Source organism: Lucilia sericata, unplaced genomic scaffold (assembly GCF_015586225.1).
Source record: "Lucilia sericata isolate MDLA Ls3-8-SP2 unplaced genomic scaffold, ASM1558622v1 Contig000022F_arrow, whole genome shotgun sequence".
Taxonomy (NCBI): domain Eukaryota; kingdom Metazoa; phylum Arthropoda; class Insecta; order Diptera; family Calliphoridae; genus Lucilia; species Lucilia sericata.
In genome coordinates, this window is record NW_023994060.1 from 19,657 (window position 1) to 44,977 (window position 25,321).

The 25,321-nt window shown below is 28.8% G+C and overlaps 1 protein-coding gene across 1 annotated transcript; it reads right to left on the reverse strand.

Annotated features, from left to right (window-relative positions):
* Positions 1–434: 434 nt before the first annotated feature.
* Positions 435–24,576, reverse strand: LOC119609230 (carbonic anhydrase 2). The gene is made up of 5 exons (XM_037963959.1): positions 24,066–24,576; positions 3,235–3,312; positions 1,353–1,511; positions 828–1,285; positions 435–689 (listed from the first exon to the last, which is right to left on the reverse strand). Exons 1-5 carry the CDS (start codon positions 24,091–24,093, stop codon positions 495–497), a joined length of 918 nt encoding a protein of 305 aa, XP_037819887.1. The 5' UTR covers positions 24,094–24,576; the 3' UTR covers positions 435–494.
* Positions 24,577–25,321: the final 745 nt, after the last annotated feature.

The following is a 25,321-nucleotide window of genomic DNA, read 5'->3' on the forward strand; positions in this document are numbered from 1 at the left end:
TTTATGAACAATATATTGGAGACATAAAATTATGATAATAATAAAAATGCAAGTTTTTTAAAAAAAAATATATAAATTATTACAAAAATATAAGAGTAATCAAAGCCAGCTTTGAATTCAAATGAATATTTTATAAATGAATGATCAACATTTTTATAAATTTTGGGTGGTAAAATATTGTGTAGCACCAAGTAACGATTTTTTTTTTTTCAAATAAATGCAAAATACTTTTAAAATAGTATTAAGCTGTTATAGATTTCTAGCTTTTTTTTAAAAAGCTTTTTAATCTCAAGGTTATAGGATGTTTTGGTAATTGCTAGACACCAACTGTGATTACCCTTAAACTACACACAAAAATAAAGGAACAACAGCAAATACATACTACACATAAATTAGTTGCTAATTATTTAGTTTTTTTTTCTTTGGTTATTAGATAATAAGAGAGCTTTTTGTTAAACGTTTGAGCTTAATTTTTCAGTAAAGTTTGCCAATAATTAGTACAAATATTTAGCCAAAACTGTCATCAAAATAACACTGAATAGAGAGGTTTGTAGACTGAATGTAGCAGCTCCCGAACGGTTGTCATTGGAGGCAACAATAATGGCACGATTATTGGTTTGTTGTATAGCACGATAGTTATTGACTAAGTTTTTGCCCTGATCGTATTGTAGATTTTTGAAAGCTTCAACCTGTAGCAAGATATTAATAACAATTTGAATTACTTATATATTAAGGAATTGAGGGGATAATTATAGTTTTTAAAACTTTCGCTAGAGATAAAATTTACTTTATAACTTTCTAGATAATAGGGTTCCCCAAATAATTACCTGATCAATGGTCACTGGATAAGTTTCTGCCATAACAATCCATGTTACAGCTTCTGCACAAGTGGGTGTGGTCAATGAACCCTCATAGATAATATAATTTCTGATTTCTGGCAAAAGATCTTCAATCTCAAATTTAGTCTCAATATTAATGGGTTTATTGATGTCATCGTAATCCTTAATCTTATCGAAATCATCTAAAATATCATCAATAGCTTCGTTTCTCTCCATCGAGGCATGATATAAAACGCCCACCACTGTAATGCCATCCTTATTTTGAGCGGCCACAGTCATATTTTCATATTTAACATTACGATGTACCATGTGCATTTCAAAAGGATAACGGATATTGTCAATGGTATGCTCGGACCACCAATGGAAATGTATCTGCTCCAAAACGTAGTCATTCTTTAAGGGACCGCCCTTCAACTTTAACTTCAAATCGAAATTGAATAGTTGTACTATAGTTTAAAAGAAAAAAATTTAATTATATTTTTAGGAAATAATTGCCATTTTTTGTTTACTTACCCGAGTGTCCTGTATTAACCAAGGCCGCTTGTGTTATGGTCTGGTCATAATTTTCACCTTCTAGTTTATCATAAACTCCCTTGACGGCTCCTCTAAGGCTCAAATTAATGGGTGATTGACGTTTACCTTTATCGCACATGCCACCCCAGTGAGGAAATTCTAAAGAAGTGAAATACAAAGCTATTGTTATTCTTTGAAAATATTAATAAATTTGTGTGCCAAATACTAGTTTTTCTTACTTTTCTACTTTAAAAGTGTTTATGGTCATTAAGTAATTTAGTTAAATTCTTTTAAAAGTAAAGAAATGAATGATAATCGTGACACTTTTAATACACAAATTACTCGATTTATCTTTATAGAAACTCAGGCACAGTGTTTAGAAATTAGACCACAATTTGAATTTGAGTCTAGTCTATAGTCTAGTCTATAGTCTAGTCTATAGTCTAGTCTATAGTCTAGTCTATAGTCTAGTCTATAGTCTAGTCTATAGTCTAGTCTATAGTCGTCTATAGTCTAGTCTATAGTCTAGTCTATAGTCTAGTCTATAGTCTAGTCTATAGTCTAGTCTATAGTCTAGTCTATAGTCTAGTCTATAGTCTAGTCTATAGTCTAGTCTATAGTCTAGTCTATAGTCTAGTCTATAGTCTAGTCTATAGTCTAGTCTATAGTCTAGTCTATAGTCTAGTCTATAGTCTAGTCTATAGTCTAGTCTATAGTCTAGTCTATAGTCTAGTCTATAGTCTAGTCTATAGTCTAGTCTATAGTCTAGTCTATAGTCTAGTCTATAGTCTAGTCTATAGTCTAGTCCATAGTCTAGTCTATAGTCTAGTCTATAGTCTAGTCTATAGTCTAGTCTATAGTCTAGTCTATAGTCTAGTCTATAGTCTAGTCTATAGTCTAGTCTATAGTCAAGTCTGTAGTCTAGTCTATAGTCTAGTCTAGTCTATAGTCTAGTCTATAGTCTAGTCTATAGTCTAGTCTATAGTCAAGTCTGTAGTCTAGTCTATAGTCTAGTCTAGTCTATAGTCTAGTCTATAGTCTAGTCTATAGTCTAGTCTATAGTCTAGTCTATAGTATAGTCTAGTCTAGTCTATAGTCTAGTCTATAGTCTAGTCTATAGTCTAGTCTATAGTCTAGTCTATAGTCTAGTCTATAGTCTAGTCTATAGTCTAGTTTATAGTCTAGTTTATAGTCTAGTCTATAGTCTAGTTTATAGTCTAGTCTATAGTATAGTCTAGTCTATAGTATAGTCTAGTCTATAGTATAGTCTATAGTCTAGTCTATAGTCTAGTTTATAGTCTAGTTTATAGTCTAGTCTATAGTCTAGTTTATAGTCTAGTCTATAGTATAGTCTAGTCTATAGTATAGTCTAGTCTATAGTATAGTCTATAGTCTAGTCTATAGTCTAGTCTATAGTATAGTCTATAGTCTAGTCTATAGTCTAGCCTATAGTCTAGTCTATAGTCTAGTCTATAGTCTAGTCTATAGTAGTCTAGTCAGTAGTGCAGTCTATAGTCTAGTCAATTTTTTTTCAAAGTTTTTAATTTAAATAAAGATTTCAATGCTAAAATTAATATTAATTCTTTCCATTTAAAATCCAGAAATTTTGTCCAAATTCATAAATTTATTTTAATCTTAACTAATATCATATTTTTCAATTAATCTAAAATACTGTGCAATTTTCTTGACATGCTTTCCATGAAGTATTTGTGTCCATTTGTTGTCATATATTCGAAATTTAGATTTCGTTCTTATTTTGCAAATATTAGAGAGGTAGAAAGTGATTATTTGCACACTGCTCCATAAACGCCATAATAATAAATTATAATAAAATTACATTGTAAGTATGTATGTGTGTATAAACTTTAACGAATAATATTACCTTCGTTTTTACTATAATCTGGATAACCCCAGTGCTCTTCAGAGGCACTTGCTGATGAGACAGTTAGACAAAGACACGCTGAAAACAATAACAGAAAAATAAAATATTATTATTACAACTATTAGTTAAATTAGAAGCATTTGTTTATATTAGTATATGTTTTTTTAGATTATTAATAAATTAGTTTGTTTATTTGGAATTTGGAATCAACGGTTTAAATTTTCTAAATAGATAATACGAAATAAAACAGAATCCTAGCTGTAGTTACTTTACTCTACACAGTTTTGGCAAACTAATTTAAAAATTATATAATTATTTATAAACAATTTTAAAAATACATATTTTTAAACCACTTTTTGACATATAACACTAAAATTATATGCTTTAGTTCTTAATATATCATTTGCAATTACGTTTATTACAGTTTAAATTAAATATAACATAAAATTCTAGTGTGTGACTTTTATTTGTTTTTTTTTTTTTTTTTTTTTTGTTTAATTAAATTTTAAAAATGTTTGCCAACTTTTTGCATTTTTTGTGCATCAACGAAATTGAAATCTTTTATTAGAAAGTAAAAATAAATTTGCTTTAAAAGTATAGAAAATGAAACCATTTGAAAAAAATACACAAAAGAGTTGCCAAAGATAGGTTTATTTCGAAAGAGTGAGGGAAAACAAATAAGAGATTTTAGAAAAGATTTTTATGAATATAAATTTTATTGCAAATTTTCTTTAAATACACAAATGTCGAAAAATACTGAGGTATACTAGTCTATAGTCTAGTCTATAGCCTAGTCTATAGTCTAGTCTATAGGGTGATCGATTATTCGACATTTTCCAAAAACCGGTTTTCGAATAGTTCGAATAGTTGACATTTAAAAAAAACCGGTTGATATTTTTCAAATTCAGAAAAAACCGGTTAACCGGTTTTTCATTATAAATAAAAAACATATTTTAATTTGAAAAACTTAATGTTTATGTTTAAATTTGATTAATAAAACATGGCCCGAAATGATTTTTAACAGTTTAAAAGATTATAACTTTAGATCTAGTCGTCTGATTTACATTATTTCTTTAATATAAAAAAATTAGGAAAAAAGTGGGACACTTCTGTTAAACATAAGGTAATCATAGCTTATTTTAAAAGCCCTGTTTAGGAAATTTGCATAGGCATTCCAACACTTCCATAAAATTTCAGCCGTAAATTAATTATTGTAATTGGAATATAATCTTAAGATCAAATAGTTATCAATTTTACAAATAAATTTTTTTTAATTAATTAGGAAAATCAAAAAAGTTTAACTAAAGGAGCTTTAGAAAAATATACGCTAGCTCCTCGACTCGAATATTTTTAAAATTTAGGCGGGCTGTATTATTATTTACTTAAAAATTTCATTTAAATAATCTTTGAATACAAAGCAAATAAAAGTATTCGAAACCGGTTTTTAAAAAGTGAAAAAACCGGGTTATTCGATATTCGAAAAATCAACATTAAGAAAAAACCGACACTGGTAAAGCAGAAAAAAACCGGTTTTAAAACCGGTTGAAAAATCGAGTCGATCACCCTACTAGTCTATAGCCTAGTATATAGTCTAGTCTATAGCCTAGTCTATAGTCTAGTCTATAGCCTAGTCTATAGTCTAGTCTATAGCCTAGTCTATAGTCTAGTCTATAGCCTAGTCTATAGTCTAGTCTATTTCCTAGTCTATAGTCTAGTCTATAGCCTGGTCTATAGTCTAGTCTATAGCCTAGTCTAGTCTATAGTCTAGTCTATAGAATAGGGTTATTTCGAAAGAGTGAGGGAAAACAAATAAGAGATTTTAGAAAAGATTGTTATGAATATAAATTTTATTGTAAATTTTCTTTAAAATACACAAATGTCGAAAAATACTGAGGTATCCGAGGTCTATAGTCTAGTCTATAGCCTAGTCTATAGTCTAGTCTATAGCCTAGTCTATAGTCTAGTCTATAGCCTAGTCTATAGTCTAGTCTATAGCCTAGTCTATAGTCTAGTCTATAGCCTAGTCTATAGTCTAGTCTATAGCCTAGTCTATAGTCTAGTCTATAGCCTAGTCTATAGTCCAGTCTATAGCCTAGTCTATAGTCTAGTCTATAGTCTAGTATAGTCTAGTCTATAGTCTAGTCTATAGTCTAGTCTATAGTCTAGTCTATAGTCTAGTCTATAGTCTAGTCTATAGTCTAGTCTATAGTCTAGTCTAGTCTATAGTCTAGTCTAGTCTATAGTCTAGTCTAGTCTATAGTCTAGTCTAGTCTATAGTCTAGTCTAGTCTATAGTCTAGTCTAGTCTATAGTCTAGTCTATAGTCTAGTCTATAGTCTAGTCTAGTCTATAGTCTAGTCTATAGTCTAGTCTATAGTCTAGTCTATAGTCTAGTCTATAGTCTAGTCTAGTCTATAGTCTAGTCTATAGTCTAGTCTATAGTCTAGTCTATAGTCTAGTCTATAGTCTAGTCTATAGTCTAGTCTATAGTCTAGTCTACAGTCTAGTCTATAGTCTAGTCTATAGTCTAGTCTATAGTCTAGTCTATAGTCTAGTCTATAGTCTAGTCTATAGTCTAGTCTATAATCTAGTCTATAGTCTGGTCTATAGTCTAGTATATAGTTTCGTCTATTGTCTAGTCTTTAGTCTAGTCTATAGTTTAGTCTATTGTCTAGTGTGTAGTCTAGTTTATAGTCTAATCTGTAGTCTAGACTATAGTCTAGTCTATAGTCTAGTCTATAGTCTGGTCTATAGTCTGGTCTATAGTTTAGTCTACAGTTTAGTCTATAGGCTAGTCATTAGTCTAGACAGTAATATAGTCAGTAGTCTAGTTTGTAGTCTACTCTATAGACTAAACTTTAATATTAAGTTTTTTTTCATTATTTCCCCTTTTGATTTTGCCACAACTTGATCACTTGGCAACCCTTTAAATCACATTTAACTTGATTTACAACAGAGCGCACAACACATATGTTTAAAAAATGTTATGCGGCCACAGAACTTTTTCGATTTTTTTAACATAAAGAAAAACCTTGCACTTGAATTTTAAATTCGAACAAAAAACTTACAAAAATAAAAGTACAAAGTATGAATAAAAAACATTATATATTTTTTTAAATAACACTATAATAACACAGACAGTGTAAATACTTATAAAAACTGTGACCTTTTATGAAAGTGAATATACATACATATGTTTTTGAAGATTTCAAAAATCTCAAAAAGTTTATTACTTTTTAAAATTTTTTAAACACTAATTAAATGTTGCACAAATGACGAGAAAACAATGAATTGTTGTTGTTGGGGCTTTATGGGGAGATTCTGGGGTAAATTTGTTTAATTGTGAGGAAAGTGGTTGTTGGTTGATATTTTTGTTGAATTAATTTAAATTTCCGCAGACCACGCGTAATAAAGAATTTGCGTTGAGTTTTTTTTTTTTTTTTGTTTTTGCAAAATACACATGTTGAATTTTGTGACATAGAAATGTTTATTAATAAAATAAGTAGGGTGAATCTTAATATGATTTCTGGGTTAAATATGACATTTTTTGTTAAATGATGAAAATGTTGAATTCTTTTAAATTATATAATTTGTTGCAATTGAAGAGAATGTGAGGTGTTTTAAATTGAGGAATATTCGGGAACCTCATCGAATTTAAAATTTTTCAAATTTATTTAGATTTTTCCCAATATTATCAGTTCAATTTAAAAAAGAAATCACTTTTTATTAAAATCACTCATCTGACATTATGAATGGCACCTAAAATTAAACAGATCTACAAAAAGCTTCAAATAAATAAAATAAAATATTTTTTATTTTAAGTGGAACAATTATAAACATCAAACAAAAAAGTTTTCAAATCACAAAAAATACTAAAATCTATGCTTCTAATTTATGTAAACACTTTTACTGAAAAAATCTTTTAATAAATGTCAAAAATTTTGACATTTTTATCATTAATAGTAGTTATTACATTTAACAATTTAATTGTTTGTTTAGAAGAAAAAAAAATGTTGGCTTCTTTTAAACAATGTATAAATAAAAATGCGAATTTTCTGGCTAAATGCCCATGTTTAAATATTTGTATAAAAATATTTTTTAATATGTTTTTCTGAAATGGAAAATAAAATTTAAAAACTTTTCATTACTATATGTTTATACTATTTTTTAGCCTCAATTTTAAAAATAAAAATAAATAATTTTAGTCTTAAGTTAATTAATATATTTTGACTTTGGTAAATTTGTTTAGAATATGGAAAATTTTAGTAAATTAGTGTTTGTTTTTATATCACAGAGGGGGATTAGGAGTATAGAAAAACATATGGGCACTGCAGGTTGTGGATGATTTTTGGGTGATGAGGCGTCATGTGATTGAATCTTTGGTTGAATAACTAAGCCATTCGATTTTGGTCGCAAGCTTTATTATCATAATAAATTCTAATTCAATTCTACTTCACTAAACTAGTTCAATTCTAGTTCAAATTTGGTTTAGTTCAATTCTAATTCGGTTCTATTTTAGTTCTATTTTCAGTTTCCAGTCAGTTCTAGTTCAGTTTGTTCAGTTCTAGTTCAGTTCTAGTTCAGTTCTAGTTCAGTTCTAGTTCAGTTCTAGTTCAGTTCTAGTTCTAGTTCAGTTCTAGTTCAGTTCTAGTTCAGTTTAGTTCAGTTCTAGTTCAGTTCTAGTTCAGTTCTAGTTCAGTTCTAGTTCAGTTCTAGTTCAGTTCTAGTTCAGTTCTAGTTCAGTTCTAGTTCAGTTCTAGTTCAGTTCTAGTTCAGTTCTAGTTCAGTTCTAGTTCAGTTCTAGTTCAGTTCTAGTTCAGTTCTAGTTCAGTTCTAGTTCAGTTCTAGTTCAGTTCTAGTTCAGTTCTAGTTCAGTTCTAGTTCAGTTCTAGTTCAGTTCTAGTTCAGTTCTAGTTCAGTTCTAGTTCAGTTCTAGTTCAGTTCTAGTTCAGTTCTAGTTCAGTTCTAGTTCATTTCTAGTTCAGTTTAGTTCAGTTCTAGTTCAGTTCTAGTTCAGTTCTAGTTCAGTTCTAGTTCAGTTCTAGTTCAGTTCTAGTTCAGTTCTAGTTCAGTTCTAGTTCAGTTCTAGTTCAGTTCTAGTTCAGTTCTAGTTCAGTTCTAGTTCATTCTAGTTCAGTTCTAGTTCAGTTCTAGTTCAGTTCTAGTTCAGTTCTAGTTCAGTTCTAGTTCAGTTCTAGTTCAGTTCTAGTTCAGTTCTAGTTCAGTTCTAGTTCAGTTCTAGTTCAGTTCTAGTTCAGTTCTAGTTCAGTTCTAGTTCAGTTCTAGTTCAGTTCTAGTTCAGTTCTAGTTCAGTTCTAGTTCAGTTCTAGTTCAGTTCTAGTTCAGTTCTAGTTCAGTTCTAGTTCAGTTCTAGTTCAGTTTAGTTCAGTTCTAGTTCAGTTCTAGTTCAGTTCTAGTTCAGTTCTAGTTCAGTTCTAGTTCAGTTCTAGTTCAGTTCTAGTTCAGTTCTAGTTCAGTTCTAGTTCAGTTCTAGTTCAGTTCTAGTTCAGTTCTAGTTCAGTTCTAGTTCAGTTCTAGTTCAGTTCTAGTTCAGTTCTAGTTCAGTTCTAGTTCAGTTCTAGTTCAGTTCTAGTTCAGTTCTAGTTCAGTTCTAGTTCAGTTCTAGTTCAGTTCTAGTTCAGTTCTAGTTCAGTTCTAGTTCAGTTCTAGTTCAGTTCTAGTTCAGTTCTAGTTCAGTTCTAGTTCAGTTCTAGTTCAGTTCTAGTTCAGTTCTAGTTCAGTTCTAGTTCAGTTCTAGTTCAGTTCTAGTTCAGTTCTAGTTCAGTTCTAGTTCAGTTCTAGTTCAGTTCTAGTTCAGTTCTAGTTCAGTTCTAGTTCAGTTCTAGTTCAGTTCTAGTTCAGTTCTAGTTCAGTTCTAGTTCAGTTCTAGTTCAGTTCTAGTTCAGTTCTAGTTCAGTTCTAGTTCAGTTCTAGTTCAGTTCTAGTTCAGTTCTAGTTCAGTTCTAATTCAGTTCTAGTTCAGTTCTAGTTCAGTTCTAGTTCAGTTCCAGTTCAGTTCTAGTTCAGTTCTAGTTCAGTGCAGTTCCAGTTCAATTATTTATTTAATAACTTTATTAATCTTTAAATTATACGGTATCAGAGATTCTGAAATGCCTATAGACCCTACTTTCTTACTTATGTATTTTATTTTATATATTTAAATAAAAAATTAATTTCTTAGAATAAAAGCAAAAAAAAAAAAACATAAATCGTTCATAACATATGTACATCTAATAATATTTTAACACCGAAGCATAAACACGTTTCTAAGTCGACTATTTTCGTTGGTGGTCAATGACATAATAATTTCTTGATAAAACCTTTTGTAATAAGTACATATTCTTAGTAATAAAAATATTGTATAATTAATATAAAACTAAATATAATAGGAATTTATAATAAGTTTAGATAGAATACTTCAGCCTTAAATATCATGATAGAAGTTTCATTTATTGCAATACCATCAGTTTTTATTAAAAATGTCTTTAAAATTATAGAACTTTAAATTTTCATTAAATGATTTAGTTAATTGATAATTAAGTTTATTATTTGATAACTAGCTATAAAACAAAACAACTTAATTAATACTATTTAATAAAAATTAATGAACCACCTTAAAAGGTTATATAAAAGTTATTAATTTATAGATTTTTAGAAACATAATTAATTATAACCATAATATTTTTCATTTCCTATTTACGCACTTGATTTCCTCATTCCTGAGTTTTCTCCAGCAACAATTACTCTGATGTACATCTCTCACTAGTTAATCACTTAATATTAGTTTTAGTTGATTTTGTTTTTATTTTTTTTTTTTTTTTTTTTTTTGATCTAAAATTTATTGACTTCATTCATCCAAATCCACTTTGATTTAAAAAACGTGTTATTTAATTGCCTCGCACAAGAAAAATAGCAACTAATTAAATTGTTTTGCAATTTATTACACTTTAATGTTTGCAAAGAGTGTGAAATACTTGAGTTTATAGATTTTTTAACATTACTTTTAAATATTTGAAATCTCAATAACAGAAAACAAACAAATATTGAACAATAATTATTTTGTTTAATAATTTCCCAAAAAATGTTTATGGTAGATTGAAAAAAATGTATGTATGTGTAATTTACTGAATCAAAAAAAATTAATTAAATTTTTTAAAAGTAAAAAATGTAGTGTAATAATTTAATTTCAACAGAAAAGTTATATGTTGTAAAAAACTCTAGTATAAATAATTCATTTTAATTGTCTATTAAATAAATGTTTTAGCAAACAAAATGTTAATTTCGTAAAGTGTAAATGACGCACTTATACAAAAGAACTTAAGAAAATTTCCAAATACATAATATTCTTTTAAATGCAATATAAAATTTGCTTAATTTTAAAACAAAATTTCTATTAGTGTAATTTTTGATACACTTAAAAAATCATTTGTCAAACTTGTCATTACAACGATTACACTTGTCATGTGTGGGGGTGGGGCTGTTAAACAATTGTTATCATGTGTAGACAGCAACTGTAAACAAATGAGATTGAGAAAACAAAAACAAATAGTGTGTAGTTTTGCAAAATATTAAATCATTTATAATATTGCATTTATTTAATAATAATTTTTCATAATTGCAGTGATTGTGTTTACTTCATTATTACAAAAATTAAATGAAATTTTTATAAATATATAGACCGAATGAATGACCGACTATATAGTAGATTGTATTATCTGTGGTCTGTCAGCAGCAACAACAATTATAATTATTGGAAAACTTTCTACAGACAGCAACAATTATCACAGAAACTTTTATTTACTTATATGTTTTCACTCTCGTTTAATAATTCTTATTTCATAAATTAAATTTATATTTTAAACAATTATTAATTATTTCAGAAATGTTTTTATTAATAATTTAAATGTTACGGAAAGATTTTGTGGTTTATACATATTAATTAACTACATGAATAAAATTGCTCTGAAATAAATTTAAATTGATTATCTTTTTGCAATTAATTTAAATTGAATTTCGAACAATCAAATGATTTAATTACATTTAGTTCGCCAATTAATATGTCCACATTGTAGTTTTTTGAAATTTTTACTATTTTATCGGATATTTCGAAAAGATAAGAATTTATTTTATTTTTGTTACTTTTAATTTAATTAGTTTTTAATTGTCAAAGTGTCATTTCGAATTATTATATAAATTAGCTGTATTGAAAGGCAATTAATTTTAAGGGGTAAACACGATAATAGGGAATCCCCATAGAATTTAAAGTAGGAGAACATTTGAATGATAAATCTTTACAAAAACTAAATGAAATTGAACTAGAACTGAACTGAACCAGAACTGAACTAGAACTAAACTAGAACTGAACTAGAACTGAACTAGAACTGAACTAGAACTGAACTAGAACTGAACTAGAACTGAACTAGAACTGAACTAGAACTGAACTAGACCTGAACTAGAACTGAACTAGAACTGAACTAGAACTGAACTAGAACTGAACTAGAAACTGAACTAGAACTGAACTAGAACTGAACTAGAACTGAACTAGAACTGAACTAGAACTGAACTAGAACTGAACTAGAACTGAACTAGAACTGAACTAGAACTGAACTAGAACTGAACTAGAACTGAACTAGAACTGAACTAGAACTGAACTAGAACTGAACTAGAACTGAACTAGAACTGAACTAGAACTGAACTAGAACTGAACTAGAACTGAACTAGAACTGAACTAGAACTGAACTAGAACTGAACTAGAACTGAACTAGAACTGAACTAGAACTGAACTAGAACTGAACTAGAACTGAACTAGAACTGAACTAGAACTGAACTAGAACTGAACTAGAACTGAACTAGAACTGAACTAGAACTGAACTAGAACTGAACTAGAACTGAACTAGAACTGAACTAGAACTGAACTAGAACTGAACTAGAACTGAACTAGAACTGAACTAGAACTGAACTAGAACTGAACTAGAACTGAACTAGAACTGAACTAGAACTGAACTAGAACTGAACTAGAACTGAACTAGAACTGAACTAGAACTGAACTAGAACTGAACTAGAACTGAACTAGAACTGAACTAGAACTGAACTAGAACTGAACTAGAACTGAACTAGAACTAGAACTGAACTAGAAATGAACTAGAACTGAACTAGACTGAACTAGAATTGAACTAGAACTGAACTAGAACTGAACTAGAACTGAACTAGAACTGAACTAGAACTGAACTAGAACTGAACTAGAACTGAACTAGAACTGAACTAGAACTGAACTAGAACTGAACTAGAACTGAACTAGAACTGAACTAGAACTGAACTAGAACTGAACTAGAACTGAACTAGAACTGAACTAGAACTGAACTAGAACTGAACTAGAACTGAACTAGAACTGAACTAGAACTGAACTAGAACTGAACTAGAACTGAACTAGAACTGAACTAGAACTGAACTAGAACTGAACTAGAACTGAACTAGAACTGAACTAGAACTGAACTAGAACTGAACTAGAACTGAACTAGAACTGAACTAGAACTGAACTAGAACTGAACTAGAACTGAACTAGAACTGAACTAGAACTGAACTAGAACTGAACTAGACTGAACTAGAACTGAACTAGAACTGAACTAGAACTGAACTAGAACTGAACTAGAACTGAACTAGAACTGAACTAGAACTGAACTAGAACTGAACTAGAACTGAACTAGAACTGAACTAGAACTGAACTAGAACTGAACTAGAACTGAACTAGAACTGAACTAGCCTGAACTGAATGAACTAGAACTGAACTAGAAACTAACTAGAACTGAACTAGAACTGAACTAGAACCTGAACAGAACTGAACTAGAACTAACTAGAACTGAACTAGAACTGAACTAGAACTGACTAGAACTGAACTAGAACTGAACTAGAACTGAACTAGAACGAACTAGAACTGAACTAGAAACCTGGAACTAGAACTGAAATAGAACTGAACTAGAACTGAACTAGAACTGAACTAGAACTGAACTAGAACTGAACTAGAACTGAACTAGAACTGAATAGAACTGAACTAGAACTGAACTAGAACTGAACTAGAACTGAACTAGAACTGAACTAGAACTGAACTAGAACTGAAACTAGAACTGAACTAGAAATGAACTAGAACTGAACTAGAACTGAACTGGAACGAACTAGAATGACTAGAAACGAAGCACTCTTTAACTAGAACTGAACTAGAACTGAACTAGAACTGAACTAGAACTGAACTAGAACTGAACTAGAACTGAAACTAGAATGAACTAGAACTGACTAGAACTGAACTAGAACTGAACCTGTAGAACTGAACTAGAACTGAACTAGACTGAACTAGAACTGAACTAGAACTGAACTAGAACTGAACTAGAACTGAACTAGAACTGAACTAGAAACTGAAACTAGAACTGAACTAAACTGAACTAGAACTGACTAAACTGAACTAGAACTGAACTAGAACTGAACTAGAACTGAACTAGAACTGAACTAGAACTTAACTAGAACTGAACTAGAACTGAACTAGAACTGAACTAGACTGAACTAGAACTGAACTAGAACTGAACTAGAACTGAACTAGAACTGAACTATAACTGAACTAGAAACTGAACTAGAACTGAACTAGAACTGAACTAGACTGAACTAGAATGACTAGACTGAACTAGAACTGAACTAGAACTGAACTAGAACTGAACTAGAACTGAACCTAGAACTGAACTAGACTGAACTAGAACTGAACTAGAACTGAACTAGAACTGAACTAGAACTTGAACTAACTGAACTAGAACTGAAACTAGAGCTGAACTAGAACTGAACTAGAACTGAAATAGAATGAAACTGAACTAGACTGAACTAGAACTGACGGAACTGAACTAGAACTGACTAGAACTGACTAGAACTACTAGAACTGAACTAGAACTGAAACTAGAACTGAACTAAACTGACTAGAACTGACTAGAACTGAACTAGAACTGAACTAGAACTGAACTAGAACTGAACCAGAACTGAACTAGAACTGAACTAGAACTACTTAGAACTGAACTAGAACTGAACTAGAACTGAACTAGAACTGAACTAACTGAACTAGAACTGAACTAGAACTGAACTAGAATTGAACTGGAATTGAACTAGAACTGAACTAGAACTAAACTAGAGCTGAACTAGAACTGAACTAGAACTGAACTAGAACTGAACTAGAACTGAACTAGAACTGAACTAGAACTGAACTAGAACTGAACTAGAACTGAACTAGAACTGAACTAGAACTGAACTAGAACTAGAACTAGAACTGAACTAGAACTGAACTAGAACTGAACTAGAACTGAACTAGAACTGAACTAGAACTGAACTAGAACTGAACTAGAACTGAACTAGAACTGAACTAGAACTGAACTAGAACTGAACTAGAACTGAACTAGAACTGAACTAGAACTGAACTAGAACTGAACTAGAACTGAACTAGAACTGAACTAGAACTGAACTAGAACTGAACTAGAACTAAACTAGAACTGAACTAGAACTGAACTAGAACTAAACTAGAACTGAACTAGAACTGAACTAGAACTGAATAGAACTGAATAGAACTGAACTAGAACTGAATTAGAACTGAACTAGAACTGAACTAGAACTGAACTAGAACTGAACTAGAACTGAACTAGAAGATTTGTAAGATTTGTTTACTTTATACTTGTTATTATTTAACAATTATTAAATATATTTCCATAAATTTCTTTCCAGAAACCATTTATACAATATCGACCATAAAATTATAAAAATCACGGGTAAGTTATGTTTATAACTATTTATAAAATTATAGTTATTAAGCAAATAGCAACATATAGTCTAAAATATTCCATCTGGCCAAACCCCCAACATCTGTTAAGGAAAAAAACATTCAAACAAACAAATCTTGCATTTTCATGGTGCAATAAAGAATAAATTGACAAGAAATCTTCCACAAAAAAAAATGTTGAATGAACATTTTTTAAGGTAGACAAATTGTCTGTCATAAAACATTATTTGTCATTTTTTTCTCTTATGATTAGATAAAGAACCAAAATAATGACAGTAATACGACAAGCAACAGTTTTTAACAGTTATTAAGAAGATATTAACAAATAAATTAAATTATTATGATTTAATAACAAACATTAACATTCATATGAACGATAAAATTTACAATTAAAGAAAAATGATTTCTAAAAATGCTCGTAATACATACTTTGTTAAGTCTAGTGTTGAGTCATTAAAAATTTTAGGTATTTTTTGTAATTAAATCTAACTTTTTTAAAGTCTTAAATAAGTTTTTATCATTAGTTTTAAAAACAAACTTTAACAGGGGGATTCCTATTTTAAGTTAAGTACAGAACTACTTTGTGTTTTTTTTTTAGAGTGACAGCTGAAACATAATTTTTCAAAAAAATGCTGACAATTAATCTTTGTATAGTGGGTTTTTTGTGTTAGTTTTCTTTATGGATTGTTGTTTTTAAATCTTATGATGGAATATTTCAAACTACTTTTTCACTTTGCTAGTATGTCGATTATTAATTATGTTTTATTATATTTAGAAAAACAGTATTCATATCAAGTGATATTTGCCTTGTCATTTGTTTTACTATTATTGTCTATTTATTGAAATTACGTCAAAAATTGGATTTTTGCGCAGACTATTTGAGGTTGGGCTGTATATATATACGCAAAATGAACTTATAAACGCCTTCAGCTATAAAACACCTAAAGTGCTAGAAATCTCACTAAATTGTTTTGATTTGATTTTTCTAATTAGGTAAATTGCTGAGGTGGCCGATAAGTAATATTTTTGTTTTAATAAATAGCGTGTGACTGTTTTTGGGAGTGATTAAATATCTAGGTGAAACGCAACAAGTCGTTTGATAGATTAAGATGTATTAATAAGGAATGACAGAAAAGATAGATGAGTTGGAAAACAAAGCTTATTAGGCCTCTAACATTTATATAAGGTTGGTAAGTTTCCAAAATATTTCTCAAAGGTCGTGAAATGTTTGTAAACAACTCTGCTAAAAAAAAAAACCAACAAATATGGAGAACAATTTCTAAACTATATAAATCTATTTCAGGCGATCTTATAACTTGATCTATTACAGATAAACAAAATAAAACTGTATTTAAACTTGATTTTAAAGTAAATGTAATATTAAACTTAATAATTCTGAGATCGTGTATAAACAATACATGAAAAAAAAACCCGGTGCATGAATATTGTTATCATTCACTATTGATTGATGACACATTATTTTGTGGAGATTGAGGAAGAGTTTTAATTTGAAAAATTATCTTAAATCCAAAGTGATCGCAAAAGTGATTCTACATTCTACAAATCAGAATGATTGTTCCATTACAAACAGAACAAATCATCACCCAATAAGCAAAAACCTTTGAAATGATGTAAATATGTATTTGAAAACCTATTCAAATTTCATACATAGCCTTTGAGAACAAATTTGAAAATTTTTGTTTTCAAATGGAAAATTATGGCCTTCTCAAACAAAAAGGCAGTTAGAAATCAAACGTATTTTTCAAATGTATTTCAAATTTAAAAAAAGGCTAGAGGTAAGCTTGAAACTAAAAAATTTTCAAACGTATTTCAAGTATTCTTTATTATTATTTTCATACATATTTCAAACCCTAATTATAATGCTAACTATTGCAAAATTCATATATTTTTTTACATCACCTGAAAATAAAACATTCATACATTTATTTTAGCATATTTTTCTTTTATATCTCCGATTATTTCTCCTATATTTAACGTTTTTTTCGCTCCCTTGCTGTAGAAAAAATGTTCTGTTTTTATTTTTCTAAAATAATTTATTTTTTGAAAGAAACTTTTCTAAGTTCAATTAAAACAAAACTTTGAAAATTTTATAAATATCACACATTATATTTTTTTAGACGTTTTTTGAAATTATCATGTTTATTTCAAAGGCTAAACTTTAAAATTTGAAAACAATTTGGAAAATACATTATTTAGTTAAGAAAATTTTCAAAAATATTAACAGGTTTGAATCGATGTTTATTGGGCAATTACGAATTATTGTTTTTATTTGTGTTCATTTGTAATTAAATAATGATCAGGCATTGTAATTGAATTTTAAAAATTCAAAATGATACAAATCTATTTCAGGCGATCGTAAATCTTGATCTATTACAGATAAACGAAATAAAATTCTATACAATTTTACTTACAATGAATTGATGACACTTCATTTTAAATCAAAATGTAAAATCAAACATTAAACAAATGTGTATAAAATTTAATATGATCAATAAAATAAATTCTATTATAATTCTGATTCAATTATAATTCTGAGAACATAAAGCCCGATCTTGTACAAATAATACATGATATATCTTATTAAAATCGGTGCATAAATATTGTATTCATTCACTATTGAATAATGACACATTATTTTGTGGAGATTGAGGAAGAGTTTTAATTTGAAAAATTATTTTAAATCCAATGTGATCGAAAAAAGTGATTCTACATTCTACAAATGAGAATGATAGTTCCATTACAAACAGAACAAATCATCAATTACGAATTATTGTTTTTATTTGAAATGATCATTTGTACTTATATAATGATCAAGCATTGTAATTGAATTTCAAAAATTCAAAATGATACAAATCTATTTTAGGCGATCGTAAATCTTGATCTATTACAGATAAACGAAATAAAATTGTATTCAAATTTACTCACAATGAATTGATGACACTTAATTTTAAATCAAAATTAAACATTAAACAAATGTGTATAAAATTTAATATGATCAATAAAATAAATTCTATTACAATCCTGAGAACATAAAGCCCGATGTTGTACAAACAATACATGATATATTTTATTAAAATCAATGCATTAATATTGTTTTTATTCACTATTGATTGATGACACATCATTAAAACCCGTTCTTGTACAAATAATACAAAATACATTTTGCCGTGAATGTGAGAAAGAAACATTTTCGACTTAAAAAAAATATTTATTATACATCCTAAATGAGATACATACTACTTATTTCAAAATCAAAAAACCGAATCTATTACAAACAAAACGAATCATTAATGCCTAATTACTTGTAATTAACTAGTGATCATTTGTAATTAAGTAATGATAATGCGAAGTAAATTACACGTTTTTAATTTTTTTAAATGTACATATACAAATTTTAATACGATCAATAAAAAAATTGTATGATAATACCATAAAACCCGATCTTGTACAAATAGTACAAAATATACATATTTTATTAAAAACTTATAAAAATTTTTATTCTAAGACCATAAATTCCGGTCTTTTGCAAATAGTACAAGTTATATTTTATTAAAATCGCTGCTTAAATATTTTTTTCATTCACTATTGATTGATGACACATAATTTTACTGGGAATAGGAGGTAAAAACAGTTTTGATTTAAAAAAAGAATTATATAAAATTCAAAGCTATCGCTGATGTGATTATACTTCAATATCTAAATAATTGATCTATTACAAACCAAACAGGTTATCAATGCCGAAATATTGTTTTCATTGGTAATTACCTAGTGTTTTTTGTAATTAAATAATGATCATGCATTGTAAAAATGTTAATATGTTATTTTTTATAAATAATAAATGTTATTGTTTATAAAGTCCGATCTTTTACAAATAATGCATGATATATTCTATTAAAATTGGTGCATAAATATTGTTTTTATTCACTATAGATTGATAACACATCAATTTGCCAGAAGTGAGAGTTGGAAACAGTTTTGATTAAAAAAAATATTGTAAAAAGCGATCGCAAATGCAATTCTATTTCAATATCAAAAAGATTGATCAATTAGTGATGATTGTAAAAAATTTTCCTCATAACTCCGTTACTTATGAACCGATTTTACTGAATTTTAATAACAAAATAACAAAATTTTTTGAAAACATGTCTGATAGAATTACACAGGCCGATAGTCTAAAGTATACATTTCTAATAGATTTAGCTGCGCTAAATCCTCAGAATTTCTCATTCATTTTTGGGATTTGAGATATCTTGTCCTAAAATTTGAAAAAAACGCAATTTTTTCCATTTTTGAGACATTATAATAGCACCAATGCAACTTTATGTATACAATATTTTATGCCATCGAAAAGTCCATTCTGTCGACTTTAAAATAAAGGATTAACATTTGACATATCTTCTTTCTTCTTCGTTGTCTTGGCGCTGTTATAACGTCTCAAAAAGGGCAAAAAATTATTTTTTCAAACTTTAGTATGCTATAACTGAGGTCAGGGATTTAGCGCGGCTCAGTCCGTTAGAAAAGTATAACTTGGCCTCAGGGTTTCGACTTTTTTTGTCGGCCTGTGTTATTTAAGATTTGGATCTAGAAGATATCTGGGATCTTTAGAAAATTGTTTTCAGTATAGTATAGAGAAGGATAGGCAAACGAACATCACTAAATCGACTTCGATGTCTACTTATATGAATTAATGTATATTTTTGAAAATTGATTCCAATTTTACAGTGTTTTGGTTCCTAGAAACTGTGACTACCTTAAATATGTATAAAATTTGATGCACTTAACATGACGCTTTTCAAATGCTGTAAAAGTGTAAATTTAAAGTACCTGCTAATCAAGTTATGGGGGTGAAAATTAAATTTGTGCAAAAAATTGCATATTTTTATGAAATGAAAATTCATTAAATAATAAATAAATATTTGCTTAGAAAAAATTAAAAGAATATAAATAATAAATATTTTAATGAAATAGCCTTTAGGCAAAGAAAATATGACATCAATTATGTATTAATAATTGTGATTTACATATATAATAAATAACTAACACATAGGATCTAGTAATTAGCTCTTTCGAGATCTAAAGATATTCTAATTCTAACACTTTATATAAATTGAAGCTATTACTTTAAGTTTATTCAAAACTATTTGTCTTCTTAATAATATCCGTTATTTTTTTTTTAACTGATAATGTTCTAAAACAATTATTGCCACAAAAATACTATAATACTAAAACTAAATACATTATTTCAAATATTATACAGGTATATCAACTACGAATATAATTCATTTATATCGTCGTGGGATACTATTTTGTTTTATTATTTCAAATCAGATAAATATATTGTTTCGCCGTCAGACATACATAATCCCATTGTTCTCATATCAAAAGTAAGTCTATGTTAAGGGAAGCTCCTAAAGGGGAAAATTACAAATGCAAATATTTTAATCATAAATTGGGAATTTCCTTTCAAATTTAGCGAATTTTTTTGTTAATTTGTAAATTGCTATTAAATAATAGTGTTATAACAATTTAAAATTATTAGTTAGTTTTGTTTTCATTCAATATTTCATTATCAATTTTTAGTACATGTTCTTATAATCTGAAATATTTCACATAAAAATTGAACTTTGTTCTTTATATTTTTATCCATTGATAAATAATTTGATATTAGGCTTTTAAATTCTTCTAAATGAGTATTTATTTAGTCAATTCATTGGTGGTCTTTTGTTTTTATTTTTTGCTTGTTATTGACCTTGTTACCATTCCATAAGTTTTAATTAATTCTTTTTTTTTTTCAATTTTAATTAGTTTGCAAGTTAGTGTTCTTTTTATAGAGCATAGTTCGTATTAATATTTCATTTCAATTTGATAATAAAGAAATTATGTACATTTTCTTATTTTAGCTAGATTTTTTTAAGACAACAAGATTTTTTTTGCCGAATGTGTGATGATAAGGGTGACTTTTATTTGTCAATTTTTATATAGTACATATACATATAATTTTTTGGCAATCTTCCTACCGTAATACTTGTTCAAAAGATTTATTGTCGTATTATTTAAAAGTTTTTTTTTTTATAAAAATAGAAAAGAAATGTGTTTTTTAAGAAAGGAAATATAATAAATTTAAAAATATTAGATAAGTTTTAATATATAAATTATAAAAAATTTGGAGAATTTATATAGGGTTCATAGAATTTTTGCAATTTTATTTGCAGTCATAGTGACTTTTATAGTCATTTGATACAAAATAATTAACGAAAAAGAACTTGATAAACAGCAACCAACTAGAACTGAACCAAAACTGAACTAGAACTAAACTAAAACTGAACTAGAACTGAATTAAAACTGAACTAGAACTGAACTAGAACTGAACTAGAACTGAACTAGAACTGAACTAGAACTGAACTAGAACTGAACTAGAACTGAACTAGAACTGAACTAGAACTGAACTAGAACTGAACTAGAACTGAACTAGAACTGAACTAGAACTGAACTAGAACTGAACTAGAACTGAACTAGAACTGAACTAGAAATGAACTAGAATTGAACTAGAACTGAACTAGAACTGAACTAGAACTGAACTAGAACTGAACTAGAACTGAACTAGAACTGAACTAGAACTGAACTAGAACTGAACTAGAACTGAACTAGAACTGAACTAGAACTGAACTAGAACTGAACTGAACTAGAACTGAACTAGAACTGAACTAGAACTGAACTAGAACTGAACTAGAACTGAACTAGAACTGAACTAGAACTGAACTAGAACTGAACTAGAACTGAACTAGAACTGAACTAGAACTGAACTAGAACTGAACTAGAACTGAACTAGAACTGAACTAGAACTGAACTAGAACTGAACTAGAACTGAACTAGAACTGAACTAGAACTGAACTAGAACTGAACTAGAACTGAACTAGAACTGAACTAGAACTGAACTAGAACTGAACTAGAACTGAACTAGAACTGAACTAGAACTGACTAGAACTGAACTAGAACTGAACTAGAACTGAACTAGAACTGAACTAACTGAAATAGAACTGAACTAGAACTGAACTAGAACTGAACTAGAACTGAACTAGAACTGAACTAGAACTGAACTAGAACTGAACTAGAACTGAACTAGAACTGAACTAGAAATGAACTAGAATTGAACTAGAACTGAACTAGAACTGAACTAGAACTGAACTAGAACTGAACTAGAACTGAACTAGAACTGAACTAGAACTGAACTAGAACTGAACTAGAACTGAACTAGAAACTGAACTAGAACTGAACTAGAACTGAACTAGAACTGAACTAGAACTGAACTAGAACTGAACTAGAACTGAAGACTGAACTAGAAAGAACTGAACTAAACTGAACTAGAACTGGAACTAGAACTGAACTAGAACTGAACTAGAACTGAACTAGAACTGAACTAGAACTGAACTAGAACTGACTAGAACTGAACTAGAACTGAACTAGAACTGAACTAGAACTGAACTAGAACTGAACTAGAACTGAACTAGAAACTACTTGAACTGAACTTAGAACTGAACTAGAACTGAACTAAAACTGAATAGAACTGAATTAGAACTGAACTAGAAATGAACTAGAACTGAACTAGAACTTGAACTAGAACTGAACTAGAACTGAACTAGAACTGAACTAGAACTGAACTAGAACTGAACTAGAACTGTACTAGAACTGAACTAGAACTGAACTAAACGAACTAGAACTGAACTAGAACTGAACTAGAACTGAACTAGACTACTGAACTAGAACTGACTAGAACTGAACTAGAACTGAACTAGAACTGAACTAGAACTGAACTAGAACTGAACTAGAACTGAACTAGAACTGAACTAGAACTGAACTAGAACTGAACTAGAACTGAACTAGAACTGAACTAGAACTGAACTAGAACTGAACTAGAACTGAACTAGAACTGAACTAGAACTGAACTAGAACTGAACTAGAACTGAACTAGAACTGAACTAGAACTGAACTAGAACTGAACTAGAACTGAACTAGAACTGAACTAGAACTGAACTAGAACTGAACTAGAAATGAACTAGAATTGAACTAGAACTGAACTAGAACTGAACTAGAACTGAACTAGAACTGAACTAGAACGACTAGAACTGAACTAGAACTGAACTAGAACTGAACTAGAACTGAACTAGAACTGAACTAGAACTGAACTAGAACTGAACTAGAACTGAACTAGAACTGAACTAGAACTGAACTAGAACTGAACTAGAACTGAACTAGAACTGAACTAGAACTGAACTAGAACTGAACTAGAACTGAACTAGAACTGAACTAGAACTGAACTAGAACTGAACTAGAACTGAACTAGAACTGAACTAGAACTGAACTAGAACTGAACTAGAACTGAACTAGAACTGAACTAGACTAAACTGAACTAGAACTGAACTAGAACTGAACTAGAACTGAACTAGAACTGAACTAGAACTGAACTAGAACTGAACTAGAACTGAACTAGAACTGAACTAAAACTGAATTAGAACTGAATTAGAACTGAACTAGAAATGACTAGAACTGAACTAGAACTTAACTAGAACTGAACTAGAACTGAACTAGAACTGAACTAGAACTGAACTAGAACTGAACTAGAACTGTACTAGAACTGAACTAGAACTGAACTAGAACTGACTAGAACTGAACTAGAACTGAACTAGAACTGAACTAGAATTGAACTAGAACTATCATCTTAATAAAATGCAAAACAAAATTTTTCTCTTTTTAATATTTTTAAATCCAAAAGAAAAGAAGACATTTTACACTAATAACGTACATAAATTTATATAAAAACCGTTACAAAACTGATTCTAAAAGTTAGATAAATTTGACAGAATTTATAATTGTTAATTTTTGAAGTAATAAAAATAAAAAATATCCTATGTACATAGGATATTTTAAAATTGTAATATAAAAAGCAAAATATGTAAATGTAAACCACAAAAATATAAAAACATTAACAAATAATATACATATTTAATATTTACCGGCGATTATTGTAACAAATGACAACATGTTGAATATTATTTTTATAATAACCCGCAATATTAATTATCTTTTATAATAATCCTTTTTAGCAAATATTACTAAACACCAGTTTGTAAATAATCGAAACTAAAATGAAATACTTTTAATATCCTTTTTTGGTAAACACACACGCACAAAATTGCCAGCAATATGCAAATAAATAAATATATTTTTTTTAAATAAACCAACGCACGCGATTTAAATAAACAGTTTTTTTATTTAACAATTTTATTTCTCGTTAAATGTTTGCAATTTTTTATTTTCATTTAAAAAACCGTTAATACAAATATTTTTAGCTTCCGGTTGGACACCACTCAATGTTTATCCTCTCTCTTTCAGGTCTAACAATTTAGTGTGAGTGTGAATCTTTTCATTTCAAAGTTTATATATGATTTGATTTCTGTATTTTTAATTTAAATCTAAACTGTTACGTTCAAAATCTGAACGATTACTGAAAATTTCAAAATCATCGAGCAGTCGAGAGGCGTTAAATAATAAAAAAAATAAAACAAAAATAATAATAAAAAATAAAAAAACACACAGCAAAGAATATTAACAAACGCTTTACAGAAACGACAGCCAACAAATAAAATAGCAAACAAAAACAAAATATTTTACACACATCGAAAAGAAAATAGAGAATTCACAAACACACACAGCCATAGATACGGAACAAATTCTGAACTATAAAGTGAACAAAAAATCTACAACAATACATATGAGCAACAACAGCAACAGAAAGTAGCAACAATAGCAACCGCAATACGAAATACAATTGAATGTGTATGCTACATTATGAAGCAGTGATAGCAATGAGGGGAAAATTGTACTTTTAGGTACTTTGGAATTTCATTCGTACTAGGTTATCCAAGATTCGTATCTATAAATCAACGCATCCTGATCAAACCCAATAGCACTGAACCAGAGCAGAACTAGAACTGAACTAGAACTGAACTAGAACTGAACTAAAACTGAACTAGAACTGAACTAGAACTGAACTAGAACTGAACTAGAACTGAACTAGAACTGAACTAGAACTGAACTAGAACTGAACTAGAACTGAACTAGAACTGAACTAGAACTGAACTAGAACTGAACTAGAACTGAACTAGAACTGAACTAGAACTGAACTAGAACTGAACTAGAACTGAACTAGAACTGAACTAGAACTGAACTAGAACTGAACTAGAACTGAACTAGAACTGAACTAGAACTG

What these genes read in the sequence shown, in the direction of transcription:
- LOC119609230 (XM_037963959.1), bottom strand. Translation starts at nt 24,093, where the DNA reads ATGTTGTCATTTGTTACAATAATCGCCG. An exon ending in AGATTATAGTAAAAACGAAG is followed by an intron (nt 1,512 to 3,234) that starts GTAATATTATTC and finishes TCACTTCTTTAG; the next exon opens with AATTTCCTCACTGGGGTGGC. An exon ending in GGTTAATACAGGACACTCGG is followed by an intron (nt 1,286 to 1,352) that starts GTAAGTAAACAA and finishes TTTAAACTATAG; the next exon opens with TACAACTATTCAATTTCGAT.